The sequence below is a fragment of the Moschus berezovskii genome, chromosome 3 (genome assembly GCF_049115385.1).
Source record: "Moschus berezovskii isolate FMDL1 chromosome 3, NW_MosBer_1.0, whole genome shotgun sequence".
Taxonomy (NCBI): Eukaryota; Metazoa; Chordata; class Mammalia; order Artiodactyla; family Moschidae; genus Moschus; species Moschus berezovskii.
Window position 1 is genome coordinate 69,518,591 of NC_142462.1, and position 24,894 is coordinate 69,543,484.

General features: G+C 40.2%; 1 protein-coding gene across 2 annotated transcripts in view; it reads left to right on the forward strand.

The window, feature by feature from the left end:
* AOAH (acyloxyacyl hydrolase) overlaps nucleotides 1-24,894 on the forward strand; it is a 196,432-nt gene that overhangs the window by 122,254 nt on the left and 49,284 nt on the right. For both annotated transcript variants that reach the window (XM_055420873.2, XM_055420871.2), the window contains exon 13: nucleotides 16,006-16,088. In XM_055420873.2, the coding sequence (XP_055276848.2) occupies nucleotides 16,006-16,088 (83 nt within the window). The remainder of the gene's footprint in view (nucleotides 1-16,005; nucleotides 16,089-24,894) is intronic.

A 24,894-nucleotide genomic window follows, 5' to 3' on the forward strand; every position in this document is an offset into this window, starting at 1 on the left:
TGTGGCTGCAGGTGGAACATTTAGTATTCCTGGACTTCATTTATGTGGTGAAGGGAGTTGCACCTGCTGATCTCTGAAGTTCTGTTATTCAAGTTTGGTTGCTGTTAGAGCAATATGACGTTTGAGTCCATGTCCTTCTTTAGCTGCTACTTGAATTAGAACCATTAGGAAAACTGCTGGGGAGAGATGCTCCTCCTTCTTGCCACTTCCTATGCTTTTTTCCAACCCTTAGCTAACTGTGGCTTGTGACTAATTTTGTGGGTCAGAGTCTGAAACATTCTAAGAACCAAATTTCTGTAGGGCCAGGGTTACTGTGCAATAGAAGTCGAGCTCATGCATAGTAAGCCCTGCATTAGGTGTTTGACCAGCTATTAATTAAAGTGGTTCTCCATTATTATCTTTTATGCATACTATTTTCTCCAAGCAACAGCCAGAGAGGGAAACTGGTGACTCCAAATCCTTAACAGATATAATCACCTGAACCCAACACATCTAACCTGAGCATTTATGGTTATCCAATTCCCCTTCTGAAAGTGAGACCAGAAGTCAGAGAAGTTCTGCCTGCCAGGGCTAAATGATAAAGAAGGAGCGAGGGAAGAGCAAGGCAACAGTCACAACTTAAAAAAAAAAAAGTAAGAAACTGCTGTTAGCCTTACAAAGTCATGAAAGCCCGGACCTCCCTAGTGGTTCAGTGGACAAGAATCTGTCAATACAGAAGGCACAGGTTCAATCCCTGAGCCAGGAAGATCCCACATGCCACAGAGCGACTAAGCCCATGAGCCACAACCACTGAAGCCTGCGCGCCCTGGAGCCTGTGCTCTGCAAGAGAAACCACCACAATGATAAGTCCCCACACAGCAGCTAGAGAGTAACCCCCGCCTGCCGAAACTACAGAAAGCTCATGCACAGCAGCGAAGACCCAGCACAGCCAAAAAGAAATCAATCAATAAATAAATACTTTATAAAAAGTCACAAAAGCCAAAAGAACCAAAAGCAATGACCAAAGTCACCATATCAAGCTAGAGAGATAAGAGTGAGACCAGTGGGACAACATAAATTGGTGCAGAGTAGATGGAATTTTCTAGAGTAGCTGTTGCCTCCTCTGCTCTGACTTAAATTTGCTATTTGGGCCAGAAACAAAGCAAACATTTAGAAAGAAATAGACAAAGCCATTGTTATAAGTAGCACAGTAACGCTATTCAAGGACATTTAAACACATCTTTGATGAGAAGTGTCCTAGAATCTGAATGTTAAAGGTTATCTATTCTCTCCAACCCAATAGACATTATATGAGAGAACAATTTTGAGAAGCAGTGTATAACTCCAAATCAAGTCACTTGGGGCATTAAAAACATAAAATTGGAGAGAAGGGATTTGAAGCTAAGATTTGCTAACCTAATTTCCTGTTTGAAAAAAAAAAAAAGAAGACATGTACGTACAAGGCACTAATGGACTTAATAACCTTATTAAATCCATTATTCAAAAATTATATGTGATATCATTGCACATGATTAGCCATCTTATAATTATACTTTGCAAAACAAACAATTAGCCAGAGAGTTGGTAATCTGAGGTTGGGTGAGGCCGACTGGAGTGGGAGATAGACTCCATCAGTGATTTTCCAGGTGTGGTCCATGGACCTCTGAGGGTGGTTCTCTAAGATCCTTTCAGGGGGTCCACAGGATAAGAACAGTATCTTCACAACAACGCTAAGACAGTATTTGTCTTTTGCAGTGTGTAGCCATTTAACTGAGGTAAGAAAACAATGGTGAGTAAAACTGCTGACATATGAGCATGAATCAAAATTGTACTAAGCCATATTAATAATCATAGTGGTCTTCACCTCCACACCTAGATTAAAAAAGAGGGGACATCTGCCCTTGAAAATGTCACCTATAAAATAGGAAAAAAAAGTACTAATTTTATTAAAGTAAGTACATGATTTTTAAGAATGTCATTTGATGAAACAGAAATATGCATAGAGCACTTCTGCTGCATAACAAAACATGATGTTTGGCCTAAAGAAATGCACTTGTGTGAGGGAGCTGAAAACTGAATTAGTCAGTTTTTCACTGAACACCTTTTATTGAAAAAGACTGGAAAACAAATTATAGTTATTTAGACTTGGATATATGGCAGGTATTATATCTACAATGAATGAAATGAGCTTGTCACTGCAAGGGAAACAACTGTCAGTATTGGTTGCCAATCATAAAATTTGAGCTTTCAGAGAAAATTTAGAATTTTTGAAAAATTGTATCTTCTGCTATGAACTTGACAACTTTCTATTACTCCAAGTCCTTTCTAATGAGATACATGGTGCTAGAAACAAGTGTGATTTTTCAATATTGTTTCATAAGGTGTCATGTATGAATGTAACAATTGGACATAAAGAAGGCTGAGTGCTGAAGAATTGATGTTTTCGAATTGTGGTGCTGGAGATGACTCTTGAGTGTCCCTTGGAAATCAAGGATACCAAACCAGTCAGTCCTAAAGGAAATCAACTCTGAATATTCATTGGAAGGACTGATGCTGAAGCTGAAGCTCCAGTACTTTGGACACCTGATGTGAAGAGCTGACTCTGGAAAAGACCCTGATGTTAGGAAAGACTGAGGGCAGGAAGAGAAGGGGGAGACAGAAGATGAGATAGTTGGATGGCATCACTGATTCAATGGACGTGAACTTGAGCAAACTCTGGAGATAGTGAAGGACAGGGAAGCCTGGCATGCTGCAGTCCACAGGGTCACAAAGAATCAGACATAACTTAGAGACTGAACAAGAACAACATCATAAGTTGTATCAACATTTGGAATATCGCCATAACTCAGTGAACCAATATTTTCTAAATGACCAATGTTTGACATAGGAATTCATGCCATTCAAAGGACAAACTAGATCATTTAAATGTTCACACACTCAGTTGTGTCCGACTCTTTGCGACCCCATGAATCACAGCATGCCAGGCCTCCCTGTCCATTACCAACTCCCGGAGTTCACTCAAACTCATGTCCATCAAGTCAATGATGCCATCCAGCCATCTCTTTCTCTGTCATCCCCTTCTCCTCCCACCCCCAATCCTTCCCAGCATCAGAGTCTTTTCCAATGAGTCACTCTTCACATGAGGTGGCCAAAGTATTGGAGTTTCAGCTTTAGCATCAGTCCTTCCAATGAACACCCAGGATTGATCTCCTTTAGAATGGACTGGTTGGATCTCCTTGCAGTCCAAGGGACTCTCAAGAGTCTTCTCCAACACCACAGTTCAAAAGCATCAATTCTTCGGCGATCAACTTTCTTCACAGTCCAACTCTCACATCCATACATGACTACTGGAAAAACCATAGCCTTGACTAGACAGACCTTGGTTGGCAAAGTAATGTCTCTGCTTTTTAATATGCTGTCTAGGTTGGTCATAACTTTCCTTCCAAGGAGTAAGTGTCTTTTAATTTCCTGGCTGCAATCAGCATCCACAGTGACTTTCAGTTCAGTTCAGTTCAGTTCAGTCGCTCAGTCGTGTCCGACTCTTTGCGACCCCATGACTTTGGAGCCCCCAAAAATAAAGTCTGACACTGTTTCCACTGTTTCCCCATCTATTTCCCATGAAGTGATGGGACCAGAGGCCATGATCTTAGTTTTCTGAATGTTGAGCTTCAAGCCAACTTTTTCACTCTCCTCTTTCACTTTCATCAAGAGGCTTTTGAGTTCCTCTTCACTTTCTGCCATAAGGGTGGTGTCATTTGCATATCTGAGATTATTGACATTTCTCCCTGCAGTCTTGATTCCAGCTTGTGCTTCTTCCAGCCCAGCATTCCTCATGATGTACTCTGCATATAAGTTAAATAAGCAGGATGATAATATACAACCTTGACGTACTCCTTTTTCTATTTGGAACCAGTCTGTTGTTCCATGTCCAGTTCTAACTATTGCTTCCTGACCTGCATACAAGTTTCTCAAGAGGCAGGTCAGGTGGTCTGGTATTCCCATCTCTTTCAGAATTTTCCACAGTTTATTGTAACATGGTGCAAAAAGTCCATTTCAGATTCCATATGGCAAATATTCAGCCTTTTAGGAGATTAATCGCTGAGTTTTGGTACAGAATCAAAGAAAGCTATTGGTTGTTATCTAAAAAGGATATTAAAATTTTACTCCCTTTTCCACCTAAATGTATATTTAAGACAAGCTTTCCTTCATATAGTTCCCTTAAAAGAACATATCACAACAGACAAATGCAGAAGCAGATTTGAGAACCCTGTTGTCTTCTATTGTCAGACATCAAAGACATTAGCCAAATGGTAGAATGATGTCTTTCTTCCCACTAATTGGGGGAGGAATTGGAAAAAAAAGTTTTTAGAAAACAAAGATTTCATTTATGTTAATATGTAATGGATTTATTATTTTAAATGATTAAAAATTAAATGATCTTTTAAATGTCTAAGTTTTAATTTCCAGTATATAAATATTGATAGCTATAACTCACATAAAAGCTCTCTGATTTCCTCAATAATTTTAAGAACATAAAGTGGTCCTGAGAGCGAAAAATTGAGACATTTTATTACAGGGAATGAGTGTGAAAAAGAAGTGTGGCTGAGGACAGTGACTTGGGGGGGTCCCAACACGTAGAGGTTAGGGAAGAGAAGGAACCGCCCTAAAGGGGAAAGGAAACTAGAAGCAGTTAGTGTCCTGGATGCCAAGTGAAGAAAGTATTTCCAAAGGAGAAGTGCCCAGAAGCTAGATGGTGGGAGAGGGAGAGTGGGATGAGCCCTGAGAAGAACCACTGAGTGTCCAGAGGGTGATCATGGTGACTCTCTGACCAGACACGTTTCATGGGGCAGAGATGGAAGTCAGATTGGAGAGAGTAGGTTCAGGTTGTAATGAAGTAAATGCAGGTGAACATACACAACTCTAAACAGGTTTTACTATCCAAGGGAGCAGAGAAGTGCGGTGATGGCTCATGGGGAGTAAGAGATAAAGGAGACGTTTTCAGATGAGAAATCCTACTACACGCTTGTAGAGATAAAGAGCCAAAAGAGGGACAAAGGCAGAGACAGGAACAGTTATTAGACAAGGCAGGAAGGGATGGAATGCAGGCGCTAGAGGCACGGCCTGGGGCAGGAAGGGCCATACACTGACTCCTAGCCCAGCACTCTTCCTGCCTTGTACTGACAAATGTCTCCACTGAGACAATGTCCCCTCTAACCCTACTTATTTTTTATTTATTCAAACCATGAACACATTTTTATTTTACAAACAATACTGAGGTATGTAATAAAATAATCAAAGCCCTCCCCTAATTTCATTCCCATTCCCAGAAGAAAGCCCTGTTATTAACTTAGTGTGGTTTCCTAACAGACTCTTTCTATGTGTTTGTACATAAAGAAATAAATGCTTTGTTGGGGTTTTCCCATAAATGACATCATACTGTACATAATATACTATAAATTAATGCTTCCGTAATACTTCTTGAAGCATTTTCCATTCTGATGCAATTCTGCATGATATTTCATAGTATGGTTGTTTCATTCTCCTGTTGATGGACAGTCAACTTAATTCCAAGTCCTCATGAATTCCATTAGTTCTCTAATGAATTTCCTATGGTTCCGTTTATGACTACATGTGAGAATGTCTTTAGGAAAAAAGTTGCTGGATCAGAAGGCATACATTTTTTAATTTTTTATAATCTTTCCAAAAGGGCTGCACCAATTTACATTCCCCAAAATATTTCATAAGAATACTTGTTGCCCCACACCTTTGTCAATACTGAATATTGCCCATTTTCTTAATTTTTTCCAATCTAACAAAAAGTATTTTATTGCATATTGTTTTATTATTGCATTTTATTTTATTACATATTGTTCTCATATGTAGCCTCTTGATTACAAGTGAGTTTGAATATTTTTCATAGGCATTTAAGCCTCATCTTTGTCATATCTAGTTACTCCCATTCGTACTTAACCAGCCAAAGTTAGGAGTCAGTTCCCTGGACAGCATCTTCATACTAACCCCCATCTGACTCTACGATTCTCTCCTGTGCTCCTAATTTGCTCCTTCAATACCAATATCATCTCACTTGGCATAACTGTTTACTCACTGTCTCCCCACTCCACTCACCCCACACCAGACTGCATCTCCAGTACAGGGATCAGGCTTGACTTCACTCTGAAGCCCGAGCCCCTGGCACATTGTGTGGCACTGTGGTTGGTATTCAATAAGAGGAATCACTGAGTAAGTTCATAATGACATTACTTTACATTTGCAGAGTGTGGTACAATCTACAAACCTCCTTCCCTTGCAATTTCTCAGATTGCCTAAATCAAATCAGATTTGCAGGAATTAACATTTTAGGGAAAACGCCAGGGACAAGGGAGGAGGAGTATAAACAGCATGAATTGAATCACCAGCTGCATAACGGGATGCATTTAAAAATAAATCAGTGTAACTTAAGCCCTTGGATTTCTAAGTGTGTTCTAAAATAAATATGTTCTACAAGAAATTAGCAAAAAGTCATCACAATATTAAAATAACTGCAGTCAACAAATTGGAGAAAATAAGTTTAAAGTAAAATTATCCATTCAGCAGTCAAGTAGAAAGAATAAAACAAAGGAAAGATCTGCTATTTGAAGAAATTAAGCATTGATGTGAATTTTTGTCTGGAATGTTATAATTTGACTGCAGTCTAGATTGATCAAAGTATATGAACAATCTCCAAATTTTTTCTAGTAGGATTCTTGCAGCTGACTGAACTTGAGATTTTAGGCCATGCCATAATGCTCAAATATAGATCACAGAGATAATTCATCAGTGTTCTTCAAAACCTGTTCTGTGAAGCACTAGTTCCACAAGATGTTAAAAGGTATTACGCACATTTTTAAGAAGATTCCTAGGTCAAATAAGTTTTGGAAGTGCTGATTTAAATAAAGGAAAACAAGTTTAATCAGTGTAAGGTTTATCAGAGCCTTCAATAAGCCCCAAACACTTTGCTTAGCTCCAAGGTATAATATGAAACATTTCCTAAACTAAGTTGACCACAGAGCTATGTAATGTGTGTATGTTTTATGAGAAAGATACATCTCAAGAAACTAGTGTTGTACAGAGCAGCCTTTGAGAAACACTGTTGAGATTACTAAAACAATCTTCTTCTATGCCACAAGTGATCTTTACGGATTTATAAATATCCACAGGCTTAAATCCCCCAGTTTTATCACAGTTTAATGTTTACCCTGATACAGTGGCCCAGAATCATATCTGAGGCTGCAAACATGAGGATGGAGAGAATTATAATGCTGCCAGCTCAGAGAAGGTCAGAGAAAGGAATCTTAGTGGAAAGTTAACAGGTAAGAAGCTTCGTGTGAGTACAGCAGCTCATGAATTATTGAACATGATGCCCATGAAGTCTATTTCCCTGTACTATTTTGCCGCTCCAGATTCAAAATCTATCATGCTGTCTTGCTAATCTTATCAAGTCTGAACTCCTAGGACCTCCTCTGCAGTCATCCTCAACCCTGCAAACTCCCCCTGCATAATTAGCCCATTGCCAGACTCTCTGAATACACAACGAGTCATATTCTACATGTTTATCTCTCTCTGAGCCTGAAACCTTGGTTCTTCTGTGATGCAGTGAATTAAGGTTTATACAGGGCTCTGGGCTGTGGCTAGTATCAAAGAACTGGAAGGAATTTAAAAAATTCTTTAATCTATCTCCCTGGCTCCATGCTGGCCTGACCTTCAACCACTTGGAAAGAAAATTAATCACCCTTTTCTTAAAACTTCCTAGTCGTAGAGGTCCCTGAATAAACTCTGTGTAGTCTCTAAGTTACCCACCGTTATCCCTGTACACTCCCCTGTCCTAATCCTTCACATCAAATGTTACCATTTATCTCTCCCTCCCCCTGTTGCTAGCCTTCCAATCCCCAGTGTTTTTGTGTGTGACTTACCCCCTGATATTCAGCTTGATAGTATCTCAGAATTTGTACCCAAACCGACTGTGCTCCTGATGAAAGTTCAGAAATAGATTCAGAATTTTCATAAGGACTTGATACATCTCTGTTGCTTCAATATTATTATACTTGGTTTATCCCAAAAACCTCTGATATACTAAGCCCTTTGGGAGACTGTTTTTGTTGCCTCTCTCCAAATGGGTTCTGCTCTGAGTCAACAAAGGATGTGACCATTTTTTCCGTTTTAAAGCCACCCATTTGTCTGCATTATTCTTGAGGCTTATTCTGGGTTTTACTCTTTCTCTTGTGCTTTTCTTTCCGTCATAGTGAAATGGAGTAGGGGTTGTGGTCCTTAGAAGGTTCTTAGATAAAGTGGGTTTTTGTGTGTTTTCTGGGCCCATGTTGGGAAAAGTCACTAGTAGGTCTAAGATTTATCCATTCCGAATGTTGGTGTTAGAAATCAAAATCTGACTCGTGTATCAGTGAAGTGGCTGTACTTCCCAGGCCCTCCAATAGATGGGGCTGATAAAACTGGGACTTTAATATGGTGAACTTTCAAGCCTACTCTGGATGTTGAGGAGACGCCTATCTCAGACAGTGTGGAAAGTGTAAGAAAGAAAACTTTTAAGCACTACTTCTTCGCACTCCTCAATTACAGAACGGAAGCTGTCACCTCTTCTACTAACCCATTGTACTGAGTTTTCCTCTACTGGACTGGGTAGAACAGAGGAAAAATCGAGAAATAAAGATCATATGGGAAACTTGAGTCCAAGAAGAGAGCGGGGAGCGAACGGAGCGGGGCTGTGAAACCAGAGTGGTGATCACAGTTAACCTTACTGTGCATGGGATCCTCAGCTTAGCCTATTCATTCAAATCACACTGACCCTATATAAATAACTTTCTATTAAACAATCTTTTCAATTCATAGGCATCTCAAATATTGTATTACAGGCTTCTTAACATATTGTATTGATCCTTCTATCTTCTTAGAATCCCTGAGCACTGCATGAGTAATTTAATTCCTAAAATTTATAAGGGTGATTATGTATTGAGAATGAGGATGAAAGAAAATAGTATCTTGGATTAGGTGAAATAGTTTCTAGTACTTAGTACAAAACCTCATCTCCAAAATTCAGAAATAGTAGTTGTGGTCAGAAATAGTAATGGAACTATTCAGCTATTGGTAAAGATGTCTGTATTCTTTCTGTAATGAAAGAATTAGAACTGTACCTATATTATTAATATCCACACTATTTACTCTCCATGAGCAGGTCAAGAGCAAAACAGTATTTCGGTACATAAATTCTATTTTTAGAAATGATTTTTGATGTCAAAAATATATTTCTGGCTAAATATTGGTAACAATTACTTTCCCAAAGGAAAATAACACCTCTTTATTGACCGTGAAATTATTTTAGTATTGAACTCAGATCTAATGTCCATTTCCCATCTGCTTTTTTGAAATATAATAAAATAGTCAACGCAGAGGGCATAAATGATGCAGTGGATGAAGTATTCATTTCAGGCTTCTGGGTAGAATAGCAGATTGAACAAAGCATTTACTTCCCTCCCCTGAGAAACCCCACTAAAATGACAGAAAATGAATCTGTCCACAAGGACAAGAGAACAGAAAGCCAACAGTCACACAATGCTGACAGCCAGAAACACAGGGACAAGTGGGAACTGACTTAGTCGGTTCAGGAAAGTTGCATCCTAAGCTCGGAGGATGGAAGACTGAGAAATAAACCAGTCTACACTGCAGAGTCCCAAAGGACTTGGGAGCTGGCTCCGTATAGTAGTTCTGGAAGTGAAAGTGAGGCTAAAAGCAAGTGTAGTTGGAAGAGTAGTTAGAAGATTACTGAAGAAGTAGTACGATACTCAGATAAGAAGTTTCCCTTCCCTTATTCTGAATGAGACAAGGGTTTATTCTCTGGGGATGCCAAAATCAAGAGCTTCTAGGCTGGGAGACACCAGACAAAGTGTGGTAAGGAACACCCTATGAAAACACAAGCGTGCTGAATCTGAGATCCACCCACTGCTGGCCCCAGAAAGCTGGCAACCCAGCTGGAGACTAGAAGACCCTTCTCTGGGGAATCTGCACATCCCCAGAGGAAGGAGCCCCAAAGACTCTGACAGCAGTGGTTCCTTGAGAAAGACCCAGCCAGCTCACCCGCTAGTGAGGACCACAGATAGCAAGCCACACCCAGCAGGCCTACTTTCCAATCCACTTTTAAGATTTCAACTAATTTCCACTTTTAAACATAAGCCAACAACCCAAGATCATCAGATATATTAGAAAAACTTCAAATGTAAAAAACAACATAAAATAAAGAGAAAAACAACTTCAAGAAGACAGAAACTATGTTCCAAAAAAACAATTTTTAACTCTAATTAGAGTCAGACCTGATTTGGTGATTGAACAGCAACAACAATATCCCACTTATAAAAGTAATTAAAATGAATATCTTAAAAAAGACAAGAGGAGATATTAATTTGGGTAACAAAAAAAGATAAATTATACTAGTGACATATGAAGATTTTCATAGATGTATTGAAAAAAATCAAGTTGAGGACATTATCCAGAAAATAGAGTAGAAGATAAAGAGACAGAAAATAGGACAGAAAAACTAGGAAAATCAGAGAACCAGACTAGGTGACCCGATACTTAAATAACAGGAGTTCTAAGAAAGGGAGAAATTCATCAGTGGAATAATTCAAGAACATATCTCAGAACTGAGTGACATGAATTTCCAGGTTGAAAGGGTCCATCAAATGTCTAACACTGAATGAAAATAAAACCACGCCAAGCCTATCATCACGATGCTTCAGAACACTTAGAATGGACACTACCCAGATTCTTAAAGGATTGAGACACAGAATAACTTCAGACAACAACACTAGGAGGCCAGGAGCCAATGAATTGATTCCTTCAAACTTCTGAGGGAAAATGAAATTAACCTAGAATTCTATAAGCATCCTTTCTGGATATCTGTTGTTGTGTAACAAAGTACCCAAACTTCAGTGGCTTAAAACAAGTCGTTATTATATCTCACAGTTTGGCACTGTGAAAAATTCAGGAATTCAAGCAGAACTTGACTAGCCAGTCTTCTTCTCCATGTGGCACTGACCATAGACACTTGATGATATTCACTTGGTGCTGGGCTGGAGGGTCCAAGATGGCTTCACTCATGTAAAGGAGTGCCTTGGAAGGGGTGACCAGAAAGATGGGTTTAGCTGGGTCTCTCTTCCTTTCCAGGTAGGGCTTTTTTTTTTTTTTTAATAGACTTTAATTTTTGAGCAATTTTAGGTTTACAGAAAAATTGAGCAGAAAGTACTGAGAGTTCCCATGTATGCCTCATCTTCTCAATTCCCCCTATTAACAACTTGCATTAGTATGGTACATTTGTTACAAATGAAGAGTCAACATTGATACAGTATTATTAACTGAAGTCCATAGTTTATATTAGGGTTTTCTCTTTGTATTGTGCTTTCTATGAGTTTTGACAAATGTGTAATGACAGATATTCACCATTACAGTATTATAAAGATTAGTTGCTGCTGCTAAGTCATTTCAGTCGTGTCCGACTATAGATGGAAGCCCACCAGGCTCCCCAGTCCCTGGGATTCTCCAGGCAAGAACACATTAGTTTCACTGCCCTAAAAAGCCCCTGTGCGCTACCTGTTAATCTTCCCCTCCCTCCTCATAACCCCTGGAAACCCCCAATTTTTTTTTTTTTTTTTACTGTCTCTATATTTTGCCTTTTTTTTTTTTTTTTTTACTGTCTCTATATTTTGCCTTTTCCAGAATGTCACATAGTTGGGATTACATAGTATGCACTTAAGTTATCTCTGTCTTTTCATGCCATGATAGCCCACTTCTTTGTATTGTGACTAATAGTCTATTGTATGGGTATACCTGGTTTATTTGTCTATTTACCTATTGAAGGACATCTCGGTTGCTTCCACTGTAAGGCTTTTTTACATGATGTCTCCAGAAAGATAGACTTCTCAGATGGTGGACCAGGGCTCTAAGAGACCAGAGTTGCCAAGAATCTTAAAAGCTAAGCCAAAACTGGCATAGTGTCACTTCCACCACATCTTATTGGTGAAAGAAGTAACACAACAGCCAAGATTTAAGGGTAAGATTGTCAAAGATATGAAGCCATTTTTAAATCTACCACATTGGCCAATGAGCAAACTCTGATGGTCCTAGAGGCCCATTTCCTTCTTCCTATTGGTAGCTTAGCAAGAAGCCAAGGGACGCCTCCTTTTTAACAAAACAATTACCTATCCCAGAAATCCATTATTATTTCTATTATTATTACAATTGCATAGTGACTTATATACTCAAGAGTTTTCTTTCTCTAAAAATATATAGATGTGCTAGTCTAGCTATGTACTGTCTGAGACACCTTTTTATGAGACAATGAGAGTTCAGAAACCAAATGAACACTGCTTCTTTATTTGAATGTTTTCCCCAGTAAGTTCTATTAACCCTATTTGTGTTTGTACTTATGGTTTGACAGGCTGTGATTCTGGGCCCACCCTCCACCTCACCAGCAATACCTCACCACCCTACACCTCACCAAGTCAAAAAGTAAAAACAGTTTCAGATATACAAATGCTAATAATAATGTTACACATCCTTCAAACATAATATTTAAAAGTATGCTCCATCAAAAATAAGAAAAATGTGGCCTTCCAGGAAATGAGATATCCAATAAGTCAGAAAGAGGTGGAGAAAACACCCAGGAGGATGAAGAAGGGAGCTCCCAGGACATGTGCTGCATACCAGGGTGAGAGAGGAACAAGTCCAGATTAAGCAGGTCGAGAGGGTTCAGGAGAGAATTCCACAAGAAGATGAAATTGCTAAACTATATGATACGCCAGAGCATATTGAAAGGAGATCAAATATTTACAAAAAGATTTAAGGGTAAATTGATGTTAAATACTTCAGAACATTAAGCAGAGAAGCAAAAGCAGCTATTAACTCCAGGAAAATAAAAGAGTTGTGAAGAGAAGAAAAAGCAACCATAGATCTGTTGTAAAAAGCTAAAGCTTCTTCTGGATAGTGGGATGTGAGTAGATAATGCCAAAGACTAAAAATCAAGAAGTAGCCTTGGAAGTATTTTATTTAGAAATAAGGAAGAAAATACAAAAATACTCAGCCAGGGACTTCCCTGGTGGTACAGTGGATAAGAATCCACCTGCCAGTGCAGGCCACATGGGTTCAATCCCTTTTCTGGGAAGATGCCACACATCACAAAGCAACTAATCCCCTGTGCCACAATTACAGAGCCCACGGAGCTAAACCTACTAAAGCTCACGTGCCTAGAGCCTGTGCTCCACAACAAAGAGTAGGCCCCACTGGCTGCAACTAGAGAAAGTCTGAAGACAGTTACAAAGACGCAGCACAAACAAAAATAAATAAATAATTTAAAAAAAATTTTAAAGGCTTAGCCAAATAAGGCTGAAATTAATTGCCTCTCAAAATGGAGAAACAGGCAGGATGGGGAGTGTCAGATTGCTGTTTATCACTACAAGACTTGTAGACATAAATAGTTCAACAATTTCGTTCCACAACTTCACGTCTTTGCTTACATTCACTTTTTCAATAGTGCTTGCTCTGACAACTCTAATCCTAGTTCCCATGTCTCTGTTTTTCTTTTTAATAGCAATTACTGCCTTCTAGCATCCTCTATAATTTGCGTATGTGTGATGTTTAGTGGGTTTTTTTTTTCCCTTCCCAGAATGTCAGTGATACAGGGGCAGGGGTCTTTGTCTTTTTCACTTACCAATATAATCCAGATGCCTAGAACAGTGCGTAGAACATAATAAGGCTCAATAAACATCACTCAGGTAAAATGAATAGATTTTGAAAACTATGTGCATGGGTCACTTTGATATTAAAAAGTAAAATAAGTCACTTACCTCAAAACTCTACCACAAAGCAAAAATCCTATAATTAAAGTATTGCTCAGAGATCTTGGTCTTCTATTAACATTAAGAAATGTTATTAGGATTTGGGGCTTCCCTGGTGGGTCAGATGGTAAAGAATCTACCTGCAATGCAGGAAATCCTGAATCGACCAGGAAACCCTGGTCAAGAAAATCCACTGGAGGGAGGGCATGGCAATCCACTCCAATATTCATGCCTGGAGAATGCCCATGGACAGAGAAGCCTGGTGGGCTACAATCTATGGGATTGCAAAGAGTAGAACAGGACTGAGCAACTAACACATACATGCCATTAAGATTTAGTGGGGGGGTGGGGGACGTGATTTGGAGTTTTTATTGAAGTATAGTTGATTACAATGTTGTATTAATTTCATGTGTATAGCAAAGTTATTCATATTTTTTTTTCAGATTCTTTTCTCTTATAAATTATTGCAGAATATTGAATATAGTGTATTGGGTATGGGCCCCTGGGCTGTATTCTAGGTCCTTTTTCATTATCTATTTTATATACAATAGTGTGTATGTGTTAATACTAAACCCCTATTTTATTCCCCCTTTCCCCTTTCTCTTTTGGTAACCACAAGTTTGTTTTCTATTATCATTAGTTTTCTTAGACTTCAGAACAAACACTACGTACAGTGCATTCCAAATACGTACATATCTGGGATACAAATATGTATCCCAAACCTGATACATGCTTACCTGTCCGAAGCACTGATACAGTTGGCAAGCACTCTAATACAGTGAGTGAAACTTATATAACACTTAAAAATAAATGGTGATTTATGTAAGGTTGTGAGACAGGAAGTCTATTTCAATGAAGAGAAGATAAAATCCACTTGAGAAGATAATTGAAAATGTCTGAGTTTCACTATTATTCATTAGTTTATACCTGCTCTTATTTCAGAAGGGATTTTAGGAAGCCTATGAAAGTATGGAGAACATAACACTAAATTGCATTTAAATTGAATTAAAATTTGGCAAAAGAAGATAGAAAATCAAAGATGGGACAAAGAGGAGCCAAGGAAGTGACTTAAAACATGTGCAGTTATAGCCTGCTCTTGGTTGAAAATTTGTCTCTAGGATCTGTGTCCATTAGTATTATTGAATGTCAAGTAAGAGATTATGGAAAAACCCAAACAAACTCTTTGGCTAACCCAATAGATTCAGCTATAAGTAGCAGAGAAACTCAATGTCTGGGAATTTAAATAAGATAACAAAGGAGTTTATTTCTCTCCCATATGCAGTCCAGGTCTGATATGGGAGCTCAACTCTCAACCCTCTGCCTTCTCAGTGTAGAACTTATCCCTATAGTCCAAAATGGCAGCTATCCTATTGTGGGCAGCAGAATGGAGAAAAAGGACTAAGCAAGGTCACCAGACAATTGTTTCCTGAGATGCATTCCCAGAAACCGTCACTGGAGAATTCCACTTCCATCTCATGGTCCAAAGCTTAGTGAGGTGGACACTCCTAGCTGCAGGTAAAGATGAGTAAACCAATCATCGTTCAGGGGGCAGACATGTGTCCTACTGAAATTTCTATTAAAATGGATGAAGGTGGGGGGAACTTCCCTGGTGGTCCAGTTAAGACTCCCCGCTCCCAATGTAGGGGACGCAGGTTTGACCCCTGGTTGGGGAACTGGGATCCCATGTGCCACATGGCACGGCCAAAATATGTTTTTTAATTAAATTAAAATAAATTGAAAAGTAAAATGGAAGAAGGGGGAGAAAGGAAACAAGAGTGTCTGCCACAGCTTCTCAACAACCAAAAGAAGAAAGGGAACATGGTCAGTTTTAAAATAATCAAGCTGGTAAAAATGATCAATTGCTCAAGAGATTTACAACAGCTCTTGGGTAAAAGGTTAGAAAGGGATGACTGGAAGTCTTCATTAAAAAAAAATAAGTTTGATCTTATCACGTCAGTGCAACCCATTTTGTAGAACTGTTCTTGTAACAATTCCTAGTAATGTATTGATAATTTAGAGAAAATGTGTCTGCAGAGATTTGATTTTCTGAGTTCATTTTCACATTTAAAAAAATCACAATAAAAACATGCTTCTTTGAACTCTATCATGTAAATAGCCTGAAATTAAATACACACATATATGTTTGTTTCAGAATTAAAGAAAACTCAATTTACCTTCGTTTACGGAAAAGAAACCACTGCAATCACAGAGACTATCAGAATATTTCAAAAAATGGTATGTAGTGTTCCATTTAAATCTTCACCAATGTGCCTGTAATCATTGGTTTTATTTCATAAGTACCCAAAAGCAGAGAATTAGATAACAAGACTAAAATGAATAAATTCCCTTTCTAATATCATTGCCTTTTCTGAGAGGGGGCCTTGGGTTCAAAGCCTTTCACCCACAGCAAAAGAGAACGAGACAAGATGCAGTCAAGGCAAAGACTACAGGGGCATCTCAGTCATCCAACAGCAAAGTTCTAGAAAGGCCAAAGTGAGGACATCAAGGTTCAGGAGGCAAGAACTAAGTGAGCATTAGCAGAACAAGAGCTGATTGAAATCCAGGTCATTGCAAAGACTATGCTTTCCCTATGGTGCAGCATCACCCACATTTCTACTGGGCTTTGGGGTTTTAAGGAAAATAGCTAAAAGTTTGTGACTGAAATTCCCCAAAGCCATTTTAAAAAGAAACTTGTTTTCAGAGTGTTGTCATGACTTCCAGGTCTCCATCCACTTCCTGTGTGTCCCAGACATCTGTGTCTTCTGGGTTTGCTTCTTCCCTGTGTGGTTCTCACCTCACACCTTGGACACAGATTCAGTCCATTGCCACACAGTTTTGACGAAACTCCTGATTGATAAACCATGGCCTTCAGTTCAGTTCAGTTCAGTCGTTCAGTCGTGTCCAACCTTTTGTGACCCAGACACAGTGCTGGACTGCAGCACTCCAGGCTTCCCTGTCCATCACCAACTCCCAGAGCTTACTCAAACTCATGTCCATTGAGTTGGTGATGCCATGCAACCATCTCATCCTCTGTTGCCCCCTTCTCCCACCTTCAATCTTTCCCAGCATCAGGGTCTTTTCCAATGAGTCGTTTCTGTGCCAAAGTGCTGGAGTTTCAGCTTCAGCATCAGTCCTCCCAGTGAAACCATGGCCTGGCTACTACCTAACGAGCTGCCAAGTAATGTTTCGTGACAATAATGCAGAGATGGCAAACACTGGGTGTGTGTGCTGCCACTCCATCTTCCAAAGCCTGGGGAAAACATTCCTAATACACCTTGGCACTCTTGTCTGCTGCACTCAGATTCCACCTGACCAATTCTCACAGAACAGCACATCTGACAGATATCATCAACAGATTAGACTTGGCACAGAAAGTTAAACCTATTTGCCATCCCTGTGCCATCTCTAATCAACAAGAGTATTACAGAATTTCCCAAGCAGTACAAGTTTTATCTAAGTATATGACCTACAAATAACATTTTTATAATATATATTCTACACAGAACAAATGTTCTGTTGTAAGGACAACATAGCTCTTTCCTTACTGATAAAATAATAGCTGGTGTTAATCTCTTACCAAATGCTAATAACAGTTTATGTAAAATATTACACATAATTATTCCCACAAATATAAAGCAAGTATTTTTTATATATAACATATTATATTATTTCATATCATATTGTATTTCTTCAATTCTAAGATACCACTGACTGTGTTAGCTCTGCAGAGTGTTAGTTCAGTTCATTTCAGTTCACTCACTCAGTCGTGTCCGACTCTCCGCGACCCCATGAATCACAGCACGCCAGGCCTCCCTGTCCATCACCAACTCCCGGAGTTCACTCAAACTCATGTCCATCAAGTCGGTGATGCCATCCAGCCATCTCATTCTCTGTCGTCCCCTTCTCCTCCCGCCCCCAATCCTTCCCAGCATCAGAGTCTTTTCCAGTGAGTCAACTCTTCGCATGAGGTGGCCAAAGTATTGGAGTTTCAGCTTTAGCATCAGTCCTTCCAATGAATACCCAGGATTGATCTCCTTTGGAATGGACTGGTTGGATCTCCTTGCAGTCCAAGGGACTCTCAAGAGTCTTCTCCAACACCACAGTTCAAAAGCATCAATTCTTCGGCGATCAGCTTTCTTCACAGTCCAACTCTCATATCCATACATGACCACGGGAAAAACCATAGCCTTGACTAGACGGACCTTGGTTGGCAAAGTAATGTCTGTGCTTTTTAATATGATATCTAGGCTGGTCATAACTTTCCTTCCAAGGAGTAAGCGTCTTTTAATTTCATGGCTGCAATCAGCATCCACAGTGATTTTGGAGCCCAAAAAAATAAAGTCTGACACGGTTTCCACTGTTTCCCCATCTATTTCCCAAGAAGTGATGGGACCAGATGCCATGATCTTCATTTTCTGGATGTTGAGCTTCAAGCCAACCTTTTCACTCTCCTCTTTCACTTTCATCAAGAGGCCTTTGAGTTCCTCTTCACTTTCTGTCATAAGGGTGGTGTCATCTGCATATCTGAGATAACTGATATTTCTCCCGGCAGTCTTGATTCCAGCCTGTGCTTCTTCCAGCCCAGCGTTCCTCATGATGTACTCTGCATATAAGTTAAATAAGCAGGGTGACAATATACAACCTTGACGTACTCCTTTTCCTATTTGGAACCAGTCTGTTGTTCCATGTCCAGTTCTAACTGTTGCTTCCTGACCTGCATACAGGTTTCTCAAGAGGCAGGCCAGGTGGTCTGGTATTCCCATCGCTTTCAGAATTTTCCACAGTTTATTGTGATCCACACAGTCAAAGGCCTTGGCATAGTCAATGAAGCAGAAATAGATGTTTTTCTGGAACTCTCTTGCTTTCTCCATAATCCAGCGGATGTTGGCAATTTGATCTCTGGTGCCTCTGCCTTTTCTAAAACCTGCTTGAACATCTGGAAGTTCACGATTCACATATTGCTGAAGCGGAGGGGGAAATGACAGTGACTTCCCTGGTGGCTCAGTGGTAAAGAATCTGCCTGCCTATGTAGGAGGCACAGGTTCAATCCCTGGGTCAGGAAGCTCCTCCAGAGAAGGAAATGGCAACCCATTCCAGTATTCTTGCCTGGGAAATCCCATGAGTAGAGGAATCTGGCAGGCTATAGCCCATGAGGGGTCACAAAGAGCTGGACATGACTTAGGGACTAAACAACAACATACAGATTGCGGCTCTCAACCCAGTATCAAATGTGTTAAAATACATTTCTCAGAATTGAGGATCTTTGATGATATCCACCTGGACCTGACAGAAGCAGAAGATATTAAGACAAGGTGGCAAGAATGCACAGAAGAACTGTACAGAAAAGATCTTCACGACCCAGATAATCACGATGGTGTGATCACTCACCTAGAGCCAAAAATCCTGGAATATGAAGTCAAGGGGGCCTTAGGAAGCATCACTATGAACAAAGCTAGTGGAGGTGATAGAATCCCAGTTGAGCTATTTCAAATCCTGAAAGATGATGCTGTGAAAGTGCTGCACTCAATATGCCAGCACATTTGGAAAACTCAGCAGTGGCCACAGGACTGGAAAAGGTCAGTTTTCATTCCAATCCCAAAGAAAGGCAATGCCAAAGAATGCGCAAATTACCACACAATTGCATTCATCTCACACGCTAGTAAAGTCATGCTCAAAATTCTCCAAGCCAGGCTTCAGCAATACGTGAACCATGAACTTCCAGATGTTCAAGCTGGTTTTAGAAAAGGCAGAGGCACCAGAGATCAAATTGCCAACATCCGCTGGATCATGGAAAAAGCAAGAGAATTCCAGAAAAACATCTATTTCTACTTTATTGACTATGTGAAAGCCTTTGTGTGGATCACAATAAACTGTGGAAAATTCTGAAAGCGATGGGAATACCAGACCACCTGACCTGTGCCTCTTGAGAAACCTGTATGCAGGCCAGGAAGCAACAGTTAGAACTGGACATGGAACAACAGACTGGTTCCAAATAGGAAAAGGAGTACGTCAAGGCTGTATATTGTCACCCTGCTTATTTAACTTATATGCAGAGTACATCATGAGGAACGCTGGGCTGGAAGAAGCACAAGCTGGAATTAAGATTGCTGGGAGAAATATCAGTTATCTCAGATATGCAGATGACACCACCCTTATGACAGAAAGTGAAGAGGAACTAAAGAGCCTCTTGATGAAAGTGCAAGAGGAAAGTGAAAAAGTTGGCTTAAAGCTCAACATTCAAAAAACTAAGATCATGGCAAATAGATGAGGAAACAGTGGCAGACTTTATTTTTGGGGCTCCAAAATCACTCCAGATGGTGATTGCAGCCATGAAATAAAAAGACGCTTTCTCCTTGGAAGGAAAGTTATGATCAACCTAGACAGCATATCAAAAAGCAGAGACATTACCTTGCCAACAAATGTCCATCTAGTTAAGGCTATGGTTTTTCCAGTAGTCATGTATGGATATGAGAGTTGGACTATAAAGAAAGCTGAGTACTGAAAAATTGATGCTTTTGAACTGTGATGTTGGAAAAGTCTCTTGAGAGTCCGTTGGTCTGCGAGGAGATCCAACCAGTCCATCCTAAGGGTTGTCAGTCCTGGATGTTCATTGGAAGGACTGATGCTAAAGCTGAAACTCCAATACTTTGGCTACCTGATGCGAAGAGTTGACTCATTTGAAGAGGCCCTGATGCTGGGAAAGATTGAGGGCAGGAGGAGAAGGGGATGACAGAGGATGAGATGGTTGGATGGCATCACTGACTCAATGGACATGAGTTTGGGAAGGCTCCAGTGGTTGGTGATGGACAGGGAGGCCTGGCTTGCTGCAGTTCATGGGGTCGCAAAGAGTCAGGCATGACTGAGCTACTGAACTGAACTGAACTGAATGATATCCACACTGTTACAGCTGAGAAAACCGATGTAGAGAAGCCAAGAATTTTGTCCAGATCCCATCAATAAGAAGTTCAGAGCCAGAATTTGTACCCAGCATGTCTCACTCCACTGAGACACCAGCAAAGATAATACAGTCACCAGTCTGTCATCTGAGACTGACCTGTTGAAAGAGATCAGCTTTGTCTCTGTGTATGGATATGCTCAACAGTTTATTGGAAAGTTGTCAGTGAATCTGGCTAAGGATCATCATAGACATAAAGTGAACACTGGCCGCTTGTTGCCCTCTCTTTTTCCTTCAGTGAGATATTCAGACAGCCCCATTGTTGTCAAAAGTTCTGTCAACAGAGACTGTAAAAATCAAAGAACAAAAACACCCACATGGAATATTATGCAGCTCTAGAAAATGAGGCTTAAAACATCATATTTTTTTAGACCTACTAGGAAGCCATTGCTTCCTATTTGTACTTTTAAAAATCTTATTTGACTGCATCGAGTCTTGTTTGCAGCACCTAGGATCTTCCTTGCCTCATGCAGGATCCTCAATTTGGTGTACAGTCTTTCTAGTTTTGGCTCATACAGTCTCCTTAGTTTTGGCTCACAGGCTTACTTGCTTTGTAGCACATGGGATCTTAGTTCCCTGACCAGGGATGGAACCTATGTCCTCTGCATTGCAAGGTCAATTTTTAACCACTAGGCCACCAGGGAAGTCCCCATATATTTTTATTTAGAAAGACAAAACGCTGCCAAAAGAAAAGTCAGGATGTAAAATGGGATATTGCTTTAATTTCTACTATATTTTTAAAAGAAAAGAAAAACAAATAGCTACACTTAAGAAAATACACCAAAATCATGTTTGATAAATTATGGGTGATTGTTTTTTCTTTTTTTTTTTAACCTGGTTCCCAAAGATTTTGGTTTTATATAGAAATAACAACAACAACAACAAAAATATCGAAGGAAACCGAGCGAAATAAAGGACTTGTCCAAGGTCCCCTGCTGAGGGTACATGTTAGCTGCAGAATAAGGAATAGGATTCGGCCAGAAACACAAGCTGGAAGCTGTGCTCTCCCCATGTGCCTGCAACACCAGCATCTCTCTCTCACAAGACCCAGGCATGTCATCTCCACAGCACTTTGTACCCACAATGAATTCAGCCATCTTTTGTAAAATCAAAAAGACCAAAGTAAAATTCTCTGAAAAGTTCTTGGTACAATTTATAGTCGACATCTCTCCTTTTGTGGTACACTGTCTTGACAGCATTTCTTTAAAATTCAGATTGTGGAGATAAAAAGAGAGAAAGGCTATGGGAGGAGAGCCTAATCATGAAAAAACATGTGTGTCAAAATTTGATTGAAACCCATGGCTTCTGTCAGACTTTTATCTAATGAATAGATGCTGGGGTGGAGTTGCAGGATTGGGGAGGGGATGGTATTTCCTTTCTTTTCTTTAAATTCACAATCCTTAGAAATACACAGAGCGTACACTCTGTCTAGTATAACTTCTTTGAAAATGCTTCTTGACTATTTTTCTAAGGATGTAATTTTTAAAAAAATTTTTTTTAAGTTTCTCATAGTTACTCATTATTTAATGTTCTGGCTTTATTCTCCAGCTCCTGTTTTCTGCTGCTTTCCTCACTATGGATTTTTCCTTTGATATTATGCAGCATGTAACCTGACTACTGGAGCCAAGTTATTTCAATTACTCCCCAAGGTTTTTATTAGATATAGAAAAAGTCAGCTTTCTACAGCCTGCATACTTATGGATACACTTATTTTTCAGAACCAGTGAGAGAGAAAGAGGAAAAAGGGAAGAAAGAGTTGAATGAAATATGAAAGCATTTCTTAAAAATTGCATAGTGAGAATTAAAGAAACAGCTCCTATTTTCCTTTTGATGTTTACGTACAAGATCCCAAAAATTTCTATAGATACCTCTACCATGAACCATTGTCAGCAATTATACAGCATTTTAAAATGTAAACTGTCAAAGTCATCTTAATTCGGGTACTCATTCTCTGGCATTGAAGGTTAGGCACACCAAGATTCCCGCTAAGCCTTCTTTACAATCATCAAAGGGGAGGGGTTGCAGCACCCCTTACAGCTCCCAAAGCAGCATGGGAGTCGGGTGGGGGTCAGTGTAGGGTCAAAACACTGTGGAGTGGTCTGGCTCCTCACAGAACAGCACCTTACTTCTCAGAGATGCAAAGTAAAGCCCAGAGAACAGAGAGCAGAGGTCTTCCCCTCCTTGTTGTTTCATAGAATCTTTTTCCTTTTTGTAAAAAATAGCAGACTGGTTTTGAATTTAGGCGCTGGAACTGGAGTGTGACTTGGACAAATTATTAAATTTCTCTGGTCTGTTTCTGCATCTATAAAATAGGGATCACGGTTCGATGAGCACAATTGCCAGGGTGACACTGGGATCTCATTCTTGGTTGCCTAGACAACAAGCCAGCTCCAGTGGGATTCTTCACCCCATCCTCCTGGGGGAAAGGCTGCACCTAAGTTCAGTAGGATGATGGAGTTCAGGGGACAAACCCAGCCTTGTAAGTTTTCCCTTTTCCCAATAAAGCCAATTCCTTAAACTATGTCATGTACATGAAGGAATTCATCACAAAACCCACATGAGGCTCCCTTTGCAAAGTGGGGTGATAGCAGTCCACACTTGAACTTCACTAGGCTGTGGTAAGGTTGAATGAGGAAATGCATTGCTTCTGGATCATTCATTGTTGTTGCTAACTTCACCACCTGGCCTATTATTTACCCAGCATTTTAAAAAAATCAGTCACTTTTTCAATATAACATTTTTTATGAAGTAAGTAGATTTGAAAAAACAAAAATAAATTTAAAAGACACATGTTCATGACAGAAAGGCTTTCAGAGTTCAAGGGCAAAAATAGGGGCATCTAGCATTGAGTTTCCTGGCCCATGGAAACAGTGGCAAGCAGGAAGGTAATGGAGATGGGTGAGGGCAGCCGGCCCCACCTGGAGAATCTGGCAGAAAGAAGGGAGCTTCCTCTGGGAGGAGAAAGCCAGTCTAGGGATAGGAGTGGGAAGTGATGGAAACTGATACATCTGTCTAAGACTGACAGAGAGGAGCTGGGATGAAGCGTAGAGGAGAAATGAGGGGACTGCAGAGGGAGCCCTGGGGAATGGAAGGTAGATACAGCCTGGGGAGCAGGGTTGGGGCTCCCCTAGAGAGGCCTGAGGAAACAGCATGCAAGGGTAGGGTTAAGGCAAGAAAGAAAGTGCTGAGGGTGGGGCAGTGGAGGACCCCTGCACTGAGATGGGTGGGGCAAGAGATGGAAGCTGTGGCTGAAAGGGGCTGGAGAACAAGCCTCAACTGGTTGAGCTGGAAGGTCTAGAACATGTTGGAAGGAGCAGAAGCAGATGAGGGGTTTCACCTTCTCTCTAGTGATGATCACCCATCAGAGACTAGAGCTCTAAGCATGGATGCCAGTCAGTATTCAGCTGGGAAGGTGGACACAGCAAACATGGACCCCAAAACCACCTCCTACACCCATGCTGCATGTTCTAGTCTTTGGGACTCCATCACTGGGACTCAGGCCTGATGATCAGGGAGGAGTGAATAAACACTAGCTTTGGGAACTTCCCTGATGGTCCAGTGGTTAAAACTCCACGCTTCCAATGCAGGGTGGAAGGTTCGATGCCTGATCAAGGAACTAAGACCCCACATGCTGCACGGTGCAGCCAACAAATAAAAAGCAAAAATAAAGGGGAAAAAAAAGTTCATCTAAAAATGATTGTATGATTAAAAAAATAATACTAACTTTTATTCAACCCTCACTGAAGCCCTTTGTCCCTGCCTCTGTGGCTGCATCTCCTCGCTTATAGCTGAGTCATTTGCTTCAAGTCTGGCTTCCCCCTCTGACACTGAGGACATGTACCCGCAACCCTGAGCTCAGACTCTGCTGCATGTAGTAGGTACCTGTCAACCCAACATGCTTTTTTAAACTAATAACTCTCAGGGGTTACATTTAACCTTTGAAGAGAGGAAAAACACACACACAGTAATCTTTTGCCAACCTGAATACCTCCATAGTGGGCAAAAACTCTGAGGGTTATATTTATCTAAAATAAAGGGTAGAAGAAAAACAAATGTTAACATGGTATTCAATATCAGTATGTATTT